At 39.0% G+C, this 11126-nt stretch overlaps 1 protein-coding gene across 2 annotated transcripts; it reads right to left on the bottom strand.

The window, feature by feature from the left end:
• Positions 1-2355: 2355 nt before the first annotated feature.
• On the bottom strand, positions 2356-10630 carry C2H3orf38 (chromosome 2 C3orf38 homolog). 2 transcript variants are annotated; one of them, XM_004035926.4, is made up of 3 exons: positions 10159-10630; positions 6863-7104; positions 2356-4299 (listed from the first exon to the last, which is right to left on the bottom strand). In XM_004035926.4, exons 1-3 carry the CDS (start codon positions 10289-10291, stop codon positions 3685-3687), a joined length of 990 nt encoding a protein of 329 aa, XP_004035974.2. In that variant the 5' UTR covers positions 10292-10630; the 3' UTR covers positions 2356-3684. The 2 variants fall into 2 exon arrangements, with proteins under 2 accessions (XP_004035974.2, XP_018879511.2); XM_019023966.3 differs by having other exon boundaries at positions 2356-4296.
• Between the last annotated feature and the right edge of the window lie 496 nt (positions 10631-11126).

Genomic DNA, 11126 nt, shown 5'->3' with positions numbered 1-11126 from the left:
AAATAAAATGAATTCTGAATTAATATTTTTACGTTCCACTTGACAGTATTTTGGTTGGTTTTGTCTCCATATTTGAAAACCAAAATTCACAAGTTACAACTATCATAAACTAACATTTCCTAGAGATTATCCTTTCATTCATAAAAAAGGTTTAGTCCTCTAACTTAAGGACTTAAAAATACCACAAGATCTTTTATAAATATTTTCACTTTTTAACACAGTAGAGTAGTCGTCTGGGGTAAATGTAATTATTATGGCAGGATTTTCCAAACATGGAGAATAAGACACACAGCTGTTTTAGTGAAACCCACTGACTCAATGAAATATGTAAAAACTCTAAAAATTCATGCAAACATTTTTCATGAGCAAGAACACAACACTCAACTTGTATGACCAACTTCCACAACCCAAATGAAGCAGTGAAGAAAAGGTCATCTAAGTTTGTAAAAACAGAGATATCCTAAGGATAACATTACAGTGGGATTTGCATTCATTTTTATGATCTACTTAGCCGTATAACCTATTTTGTTAAAACGCAGTTTTTTACTTTTTTCTAAGCCACTGTTTTTTAAATCTTTTTTCAGACACTATTACCATTTCTTTTTTTTTTTTTTTTTTTTTTTGAGACAGAGTCTCGCTACGTTACCCAGGCTGCAGTGCAGTGGTGCAATCTCAGCTCACTGCAATCTCCGCCTCCCAGGTTCACGCCATTCTCCTGCCTCAGCCTCCGAGTAGCTGGGACTACAGGTGCCCGCCACCACGCCTGGCTAATTTTTTGTATTTTTAGTAGAGACAGGGTTTCACCGTGTTAGCCAGGATGGTCTTGATCTCCTGAACTGGTGATCCGCCCGCCTCGGCCTCCCAAAGTGCTGGGGTTACAGGCATGAGCCACCGTGCCCAGCCCACTATTACAATTTCTTATTGGTAATAGGTAACTAACCTTCTTTTAGTATGTTACCTTTCTGAAAACCCAGGAACATTTCCTGATCTGCTATCTTGTTTGCCATTTTCAAGTTGATTTAATAAATTAAAGATGGCTTTTCCCCTTATCGTTGGTATTTTTGGTAAGAAGACACATGAAGTACGTTATTTCACATTCTAGATTCTAACAAAGTATCCTAACAACTATTACAATTTTTAAAAAATTTTAACAAAAAAGGATATTTACTATGTATGCCCTGTTATTAGGCTATGGCAAATTAGCCTACAGAAAGTAAAGGTCCAGATGGTCTCCCCAGTTTGACCACCCAATTATAATGAATTATCTGTATTGTATTCTTCTTTACAACTGACTCCAGACTTTCCAAATACCAGTTGGGTATATCAAAACAGAGAACTACAGCTGGTTTCTTTCTCCACCATTCCCTGGCATAAAAAGACTAATGGGGTTCAATCCTGCACAAGTAGAGTTCAATCCTGGCACTGTGCTTTTGGCTGTTCTCACAAAAGACTGATCAAGCTTCAAGCTTCACTAACAGACTTCAATTCCTCTAGGTCTTTCTCCTCCAAATACTGTTTCTTCATACACTTCCCCTGTAATGTTTTCCAGGTAGCCTCAAGAATCTCAGGGTCTCTTACTGACCCTGGGCTTTTAAAGTCTGTATCTTTCTCCTCACAAATCTGAGTTATTTTGGGGGCCTAAAAGTTTCTGCGTATTCAAGTATGAAATTCAAAGAAACTATGTGACTGAAAAAGTAACACTGATGAGAAGAACTAAAGATAAACTCTAGAAGCGGAAAAGCCTTTTGTACACGGTATATAAGTTGTTTTTGCTCATTCGTTAATGCATTCACTCCAATATTAGGCTGTAGTGTGCCCACATCTAGGGATTCATGAAATAAACATGAAATAAAACAGCATCAATCCTCAAGAATCTCAAGACTATCAAAAAGATTTTACATTTTTAAGGTTGATTCAAAACTATGTGCAGAAATTGCAGCCTTATTTGTGCTTTACACGAACTCAAAAGTTTAATACTAAAGGTACCTAGAGGAAATCCCTGCCCTTTTTGAGTATCTGTAGTAACAAGAATGGTTTTTAATTTTATCCTTTACTTAGGATGTTTACCTATTACACTTTATAATGATATTTCAAACTTCAAACTAAGAAATAAAAGGTAACCCAGTTTTCAAAACTCAAGCAGTGGTATAGGATGGATAAAGATGGACTTGTGACCTGATTGTGTACCTTTATAAAAATATGAGAGGAAATTATTTTGCACACTATTTTCTTTATACTTAATTATATTACAATAACAGTGTAACTAGCAGTTATAAAATTTTCTTTGTTCTCATTAAATGCCTAAAACTTTAAGAGCAACACAACTATAAATTAAATCTGAACGATACACTATTCTTATAGCAGACAAAAGGGATTTCCCTCCTTTATTAAGTTCTTATTTTAGGACATACCAGTTCGTATTCCTCGTAAGAGGCATAGCATTAAAAAAACAAAGATGAGTTTCCAGGCTCCCATTTCCAAATTCTTATCATCAGTCTCCCTAGATGATTACAGCAAAGGAAAAAGTAACATGTACAATATGTCATCACATTTCCCAATTATTTTCCAAATGGTAATTTTATAAATTAAAGTAACTAAGTAAATCCATGATCAGCAAACAGTTGCTAGGTGATGAAGAATTTAAACTTCAAAGCATGTAAATAATTTGGCAACTCAACCATGTAACTCAAACCTAGTAACAGGTAAAAAACTAAACATTCTAAGTTATAATGTGGGAGTATATGTATACTTCTGTATATGTGTATACACACATTATACATGCATGGGTTGTTTTGGGGTTTTTTTGTCATCTCTGCCAAGACCAGCCAAGAGGAAGAACGGTAATTTGTTTAAAAGTTAGGAACTGGGCATACCTTTAAAATTTCAACAGCATATTTCCTTTATATTGTATTACAGTAACTGCTCTATAAAACTGTTGGCTGAAGCCTAGGTAAGAATAAAGTCTGTTTCGAGAACAGCATTTATCACTGCCCAAAAACAGTAAGGAAAATTTTGCAGACTACAAAAGATATTTAGCTTGGACTACAGCTGATAACTTTGAAAAATGTTTCTCAAATATTTAAAGAGGTAGTAAGTTTTTCTTCAACTGTTAAATTATTGGACTTTTTTGCAAAAAGAATGTTATTTAAATTTTCTAAAATGAGAACTTTGAGTTTACATTAAACATCTCTAAAATATTTAATAGTTTTAAAAATATACTACAGTGAGATGCATTTGTAAAATACAATTATCCAGAGTTAGACAAAAGTAAACATGAAACTTAAAGAGGGGAAGCCTGGACCATTATTAATCCTTTCCCACATGAAAAGTGCAGATATTAGCAGAATATTCAGTAAGTAAAAGGAAAATATTACCTGGTTTCTAAGGCACACAGTTAGCTGTAAGATCTAAAGTGGGATTTATTTGCATTAAGCTTTCAGAATACTTGCTGCAACTCGGGTAGAAATAGGTAAGTATTCACATGATATGTAAGTCTGTAGTCCAGAAAGGTATTTCAACTAAAATATGTCAATTTTCACATCTGAAATCATTCAGACATTACTGATATAGTATTTGGAAGAGTTTCTGTATAGAAGATTTTTTTCAGGCTGACAGTACTTAGCGCTTTAGAGGGTCAGGTAAACCCAGCTCTCTTTTGTTCAGCAATGTCTCATTTCCACTACCTCAAACTTGGTCCCCAGTTCCACTATCCAAAGCCTGCTTTACATTATGTCGTACTTCGTTGGTACCACATAAAGTGATTACATTATAAAAGGCCTCTAGATCACTTTGTTCAAATTTAACAGCTGGTTTCGGTAATGTTCCAGGAGCAAGGGAACGCTCTCCCATAATTTTCAGGTTGATAAATTTGATTTTCCAAGTATTCTCCACAAAAGGGCAGCGGATGAGTCCAAAAATTTGTTCAAAAATGCCCAAACAAGTGTTTCCTCGATGGACAGTCCCAGCAACTCCAACCATAACCAGCCCATGAGGAGAAGATGCACATTTCAGTCCATGTGAATCTAGGTTGGGGCTGAGAAAAAGAAATTCTTCTTTTACTAGTGACAGCAAACGAAGGCTCACGATTTCTGCTCCATGGTAGTCCATAACATTTTGTTCTGATGTGTTGTAATAAAACCTAAGCTTCACATCATGCCAGAAGTGCTGTGGTCCCCATTCATCTTGAGGTGGTCCTAGAAAAGGATTCTGAGAATTAAGAAGTCCAAAGAACCAATGACAGAATTCTTCTCCTAGGCGACGAAAATCAACTTTTTCAGCTTTTTTATCTTCTTTCACCTGCTGATTGAAACAAATAAAATAAATACAAAATAACACTAAGGTTTAACTTTCATATCTATTTTTCTATCTAGCCTATTAAGTTTGAATGAACCCATTACACCAGAGAGAAATGAACTATATGTGAACTTGCTGAACCCATTATGCATAGTAAAAATCTTTTTTCAAGAGGAGAAAAATCATTTTAGAAATTTCCAGCTGAAATTGCTGAAAATTCAGCTAAGAGAGTAAGGTTTAGTAAGGCCAATTTAAAAATCAGTATGAACTTGGCGGGCGTGGTGGCTCATGCCTGTAATCCCAGCACTTTGGGAGGACAAGGCAGGCGGATGCTGAGGTCAGGAGTTTGAGACCAGCCTGGCCAATATAGTGAAACCCCGTCTCTACCAAAAATACAAAAATTAGCCGGACATGGTGGCGTGTACCTGTATTCCCAGCTACTCAGGAGGCTGAGGCAGGAGAATCACTTGAACTTGGGAGGTGGAGGTTGCAGTGAGCCAAGATAGCATCACTGCACTCCAGCCCGCGCAACAGAGTGAGACTCCGTGTGAAAAAAAAAAAAAAAATCAGTATGAACAGTCATATATATAAATATATAATATATAAAAATATATAAATTATATGATGATTTATGTGTTTTCTCAGATTGTGGCAGTGTTTTCACAGGTATATATGTATATCACAGGTATATATGTGAAAACCTTCAAAACGTTCACTTTAAATGGATGCATTTTGCATATACATGACATAAAGTTAATATAAGTAAGCATTTTCATTGTCTTTAAATAGATACTCTTACGGTGATTGAAACAGGTTATTTTCTATAACTGGGATTAATTTTATTCTATTATTTCTCTTTTTTCACAGAAAATGTTACTGTAAGCTGGGCGTGGTGGTTCATGCCTGTAATCCCGGCACTTTGGGAGGCTGAGGCAGGCAGATCACTTGAGGTTAGGAGTTCAAGACCAGCCTTGACAACATGGTGAAACCCCATCTCTAGTAAAAACACAAAAATTAGCTGAGTGTAGTGGCGCATGCCTGTAATTCCAGCTACTTGGGAGGCTGAGGCAGGAGAAGTGCTTGAACCCAGAGGGTGGAGGCTGCAGTGAGCTGAGATCATGCCAACTGTACTCCAGCCTGGGTGACAGGGCAGACTTTGTCTCAAAAAAAAAAAAAAAGTTACTGTAAAAATCTACCTGATACACTAAATCTCATTCATCCATGTGTTCCACAACACAGTACTTTACTGAGATGTATGAGATCTTAGGTTTACTGAGCACCTGCTATTTAATACACTGGGCACTGTGCGTGGCACTGGTTATTTGCCTAATTTAACACACCTAGTATATTGCAGACCCTAATTTGAAGTCGTATTTGTATGATTTCAAAGTCAATGCTCTTATCAGTACATAAAGTAAGAAAGCTCTTAAAGATTCTTTCCTAGTGTGAAGGCAAAGCTTTCTCACTGTGAAACCTCATTAATTCAAAAAATGTGATATGTAGTTTAAAAATCTGCAAATTACATAGAGGTTAATTCAAGCAACACTTAAATATTTGTGCAATATCTAAAATGTACAGTGGAGATAATATAAAGAACAGAAACAGCCAATGTCCGCTGGAGAAAATGTCTACAATAGGACTTTTTCTAGTTAAAAAAAAAAAAAAGTATAAAAAATATTTAGGTTCCAATGTGGGGGCGGGGGCATCAAGAAAAATAGCTAACGCATGCTGGGCTTCATACCTAGGTGATAGGTTGATAGGTGCAGCAAACCACCATGGCATATGTTTACCTATCTAACAAACCTGCACACGTACCCTGGAACTTAAAAGAAAATTTTTTTTAAAGTAAAATTTTAAGTTCCTTTCATGACATTTTTGCAATACCAAAAACGTCTTAAAAGTGAGAAAGAATTTGCAATAAAATTCTTCTAAAGTGAAAAAAAATTACACAGAGCTAAAGTTAAAATTAACCTTGCAGTTTACTCTCTAAAAATCCAATAGTCCTCATTTGATGATGCTGATATTGAAAAATACTTTCTCGCATATCAGTAGATGATTATATATGCATCACTATATGTCAGAAATATTTTTGCTCTTAGTTGCTTTACTGGTCTCTTCCTTCCTTCAGGATTGATAGGATATGAAATAAAGTTAAAATTATAAAATATAAAAAAAATAGGCTGGGCATGGTGGCTCATGCCTGTAATTCCAGCTGAGGCGGGAGGACCACTTGAGGTCTGGAGATCAAGACCAGCCTGGGCAACATAGTTGGGACCCTATCCCTACCAAAAAATTTTAAAAATTAGCCAGGCATGGTGGTGCATGCCTGTAGCCCTAGCTACTCAGGAGACAGAGGTGAGCAGAACACTTGAGCCCAGAAGTTCAAGGCTGCAGTGAGCTATGATTACACCACTGCACTCCAGCCTGGGCAACAGAGAAAGAATCTCTTAAAAAATAAAAATAAAAAAACCCCACAAACATTATTAACCATGTTCCCCACGATCTAGGATTATCAACAAAGTTTCAGACAGAACAAAGGTTCAGAATACAACCATAAGATTTATTTTACCTGCTGAAATAGGTGGATGTCCTCTGTCTTTGTAACTGGCTCTGGCGTTTCCTTCAATTTCAGTTGTGGCTGCCTTTGCCAGTAATCTTTCGCATGCTGAATAAGATTGTGTTTTTCAGTAGCTGGAGGTATAACAATCCCCTGTGTTGCCAAGTACTTAAATATAACTTCTCGGTGGACTTTTCTACGCCTCAGAAGTTCTTCTGCACTTTGACTGTATGCTAATATTGCATGAACAGCATCTAGAAAGAAATTGCAAAGATTAATAAAAAATCATGAGGCACTTACAAATTTGTGCCAGGTCGGTAGAAACTCTATCAAATAATGTTTATAAACTCTCGTCACAGCATTATTGCTGTTACATGATAGTCATCATTTTTAAAAAATAGGAAGTCCGTTGTCAGTTTTCTTTTAACATCTTTATGCCTTAAACTTCCCTTACCTAAAATCTCTTCTTTTCACTTCCCATAAGTGATAGTGAAAGTTTAGCATTTCCTCTTAAAGAATTACATTTTAAGAAAACATTTAAGCGAGAAAAAATATTTTTTCTAATAAGGCCAACAGTCCTAAATTCATGTACAACCTCTAAAAATAGGGACAATTACAACAATATTTTAGATGTCAAGGAATTTTAGTCCTATCTCCTCACTCTACAGATAATGAAAGTTGAGGCCATATTAGGTATCAATGATTGTATTTCTTTTTTTTTTTTTTTTTTTTTTTTTTTGAGACGGAGTCTCGCTCTGTCGCCCAGGCTGGAGCACAGGGCGCGATCTGGGATCGCTGCAAGCTCCGCCTCCCGGGTTCACGCCATTCTCCTGCCTCAGCCTCCCAGGTAGCTGGGACTACAGGCGCCTGCCAGGACGCCCAGCTAATTTTTTTAGTAGAGACAGGGTTTCACCGTGTTAGCCAGGATGGTCTCGATCTCCTGACCTCATGATGCGCCCGCCTCGGCCTCCCAAAATGCTGGGATTACAGGTGTGAGCCACCGAGCCCGGCCCAATTATTGTATTTCTAGAAAGTGGCAGAACCAGGGCTTACATCTTTATATATTTTAATTTTTATTCTTTTGAGACAGAGTCTCACTCTGTCACCCAGGCTGGAGTGCAGTGGCGCGATCTCAGCTGACTGCAACCTCCACCTCCTGGGTTCAAGGGATTCTCCTGCCTCAGTCTCCCAAGGGGTTACAGGTGTGTGCCACCACACCCAGCTAATTTTTCTATTTTTAGTAGAGACAGGGTTTCACCATGTTGGCCAGGCTGGTCTTGAACTCCTGACCTCAGATGATCCGCTTGCCTCGGCCTCCCAAACTGCTGGGATTACAGGCGTGAGCCACCACACCTGGCCCACTTGTATTTTAAAATACAAGACCAAAGAATATTTCTGACATGTGTGAGTCATACAGAATGGCAATAAAACGAACTCCCATATGCATACCTCCTAGCTTAGGACATAAGAAATTACTATCTTTGAGGCCCCCATTTCGTCTCTTCCCTAATGCTATTCCTCTTTATTCGCATCCACCTCAGAGTAGCTACTATCCTAAATGTTGCTTTAAAATTCCCCCTTTCTTTTATAGTTGTACAGCATAAGTATGTATCCCTGAACTATATTTAGTTTGGTATGTTTTAAATTGTGCTATAAATTCAATCCATCCATATACAGTATATAGTTTTCTGTAATCAGCTTTTCATTCAATATTTTCTGGATTAATTTGATATACATAGCTAACCCATTTTCACTGCTATATCATAATTAGTTATATGACTGTACACAAGGTATCCAACTACTCTTCTGTTTACAGACTTCTATTCTGCGTCCAATTACAAACGCTGTTACTTTGAACATTCTCATACATATCTCCCAGTGCTCAAAAAGTGGCAAGCAGTATGAGCATCAACCTGCAGCTTGTTAGAAGCAGAATTTCTGGGCATCCCCTAAAACTAATGAGTCAGAACCTGCATTTTAACAAGATCCCTGAGAGATTCAAAAGCATATTCAAGTTTGAGAAGACTAGGTCTCGAGTATGTGTCTAATCTGCCATTTTAGGAGATGTCAAATTTGTTTTTTCAAAGTGGCAGTTTTAACTTAAACCCCTTCACTAGTTGTCAACGAGTTGCTTCACCTGATCATGAACACTTGAAGTTTATAGTTTATATATATATATATTTTTTCCAATCTGGTACACAGAAAAGACAACTTCTGTTTCTGGTTTTCATTTCATTAGTTTCCAAAGATGCTGAGTATACTTTCATATGCTTAAGGGTTATTTCCCACCCCCTGCCCCAGGAATGTTTATTCAAGTCATTTAAACGTTTTTGAACTGGGAATTTTTTTCTTATTTGCTTTTAGATACCCTATAATTAAATGCAGCATTTTATCCATTATAATTTCAAATTCACACTCACCATGATTGTAAGAAGGTGAAAGCCATGTAAAATAAACGCTGAAGAACCATATAAGTCTAAAGCTATTTTCGGTCTTAATTCTTTGGAACTTCCTCTTTTAGTGTCCATGGTTCGAAGTGACAAATGACTTTCTTCAATGCCAAAAATGAAATCCGACTTAAGCAGAAAAGCCCAGTTTTATAAGGGCAGAATCTTTTAAAGATAATCATATACTAATATGGGAATCTGGAATTTTTCACGTTTTGAAGTAAAATTCAGCAAATTTAAAATAAAACTAGCTACCCGACACACAAAATGAACAAACGCTTTACATTTTTATATGGACTAGTCACAATCAGACTTAGCACTAATACCCCTTAAAAATCCACCGGTATATGTATTTAGCTCGCTTGTGTGTATTCCTAGTACGAAAAATCATCTCAGACAAATTTTGCCTCCAAAAGGAGACATGGATTCAAGGTGCCTGCCATTTAATTACAGTAGTTGCTTTTTACCAGAGACATACAAAATGTTTGCCATCCTCCTCCCACTCAAACTTGAAGAAAAAAGCCCAAGCAGCAGCTGACTCTTCAGCTGATCGAAACTGAAAATGCAAAACATTCTGGCTCCCCAGAAAATTTTTTTAAATTTTTAAAAATTTAAATGACTTATTCCGAATCCTTGAATCAACAAGCGCTGCCCATAATATTTAATGGATAAAACCTGGAAGCCGTGCCATTATCACCGCCACCACCTCCCCGCCTTGACCCGGCAGCCCAAGTCGGCGTAGTGGTTCCAGAGCTGTGGATCTGCGGCTACGGCCAACATTCCCGAGGATTCTGCCTAAGCGGGGTAGGCGTGAGGCCGGGGAAGGGGCGGCAGCCTTCTAGGTGAAGGGTCCGCCCTTACCTTGGCGGTCCTGAGGCTGCACCAGGCGGTTGGTGACGGTGTCGCATAAGGCCATGATCTCGTCGTTGTCCAGTAGGCCAAGTAGGTTACGGCAGCCCTCCATCTCTGAAAAGCTGAGTCCCGACATCTCCATCCCCGGGACTGGGGGGAAAGACGACGGCAACAATGTCGCCCCTACGGCCCACTGGGCCCGCGCCTGGCAACAGACACCGGAAGTGCCTTTCTTGTTGTTCTCCGTCGAAGGGCCTCCAGTATTCCAGGCCCCTGGGCGGAAGTAATCGCCAAAGAGGTCAATCAGGAAACGCAGTGCTCTCACTTGTGGTTCCGGGCTGGGGACGGAGTGAAGTCCCACGTATCTCAATTAAGGGAAGTGCTGGGTTTATATGGAGAACATAGACTATCCGCAAGGGAGCTGGTTACCGAAAGAGAAGTCCCTCCTCCAAAAGAGCGCCTTGGAGGGCTGCGCAGGTGCAGGTGCGTGGAAAGCAGCCCGCCACCCGGGCGCACCGCGAGCTCCCGTGATGCCGCGGGGCCGGCCAATGGAGGCGGCTCCTCCCCGCCCGCTGGCCGGGCCCCCGGGAGTGCTTGAATGTCTTCTGCGGCCACTTCTGAGTTGGGTGAGCCGGTAGTTTGGTTCCTTAAATTAAGTAAATTAAAATAATTTAGTTTTGTTTAACATTATAGTATGAAAAGTTAAAAATAGATAATCCACTGTGCCTGGCCGCCTTCCAGCGGACTTTCCTCTCAAACACGGCGGGACCGTCTCTTGCCTCCATTTCCCTTGTTGCCGGCTCGGCCTTAGAAGAGGCGATGTCGCGCGCAATTTAAGGTTGGGGGTTCTGGACGCCAGATTGCCAGGGTTTTACTCCGCCATTTACCCTGACTGTAAGCAAGCTCCTTAGCCTTTTCCCCTTCAGTTTCCAATGGAAGTGGATCTAGTGGAGATGCCTACCTCTTGGGGCTGTGGG

This window comes from Gorilla gorilla, chromosome 2, assembly GCF_029281585.2.
Source record: "Gorilla gorilla gorilla isolate KB3781 chromosome 2, NHGRI_mGorGor1-v2.1_pri, whole genome shotgun sequence".
Lineage (NCBI taxonomy): Eukaryota > Metazoa > Chordata > Mammalia > Primates > Hominidae > Gorilla > Gorilla gorilla.
This window is presented reverse-complemented; position numbering and strand designations above follow the sequence as displayed.

What these genes read in the sequence shown, in the direction of transcription:
- C2H3orf38 (XM_004035926.4), bottom strand. Translation starts at nt 10,291, where the DNA reads ATGGAGATGTCGGGACTCAGCTTTTCAGAGATGGAGGGCTGCCGTAAC. An exon ending in GCAGCCTCAGGACCGCCAAG is followed by an intron (nt 7,105 to 10,158) that starts GTAAGGGCGGAC and finishes ATTTCTTTCTAG; the next exon opens with ATGCTGTTCATGCAATATTA. An exon ending in ACATCCACCTATTTCAGCAG is followed by an intron (nt 4,300 to 6,862) that starts GTAAAATAAATC and finishes TGTTTCAATCAG; the next exon opens with CAGGTGAAAGAAGATAAAAA.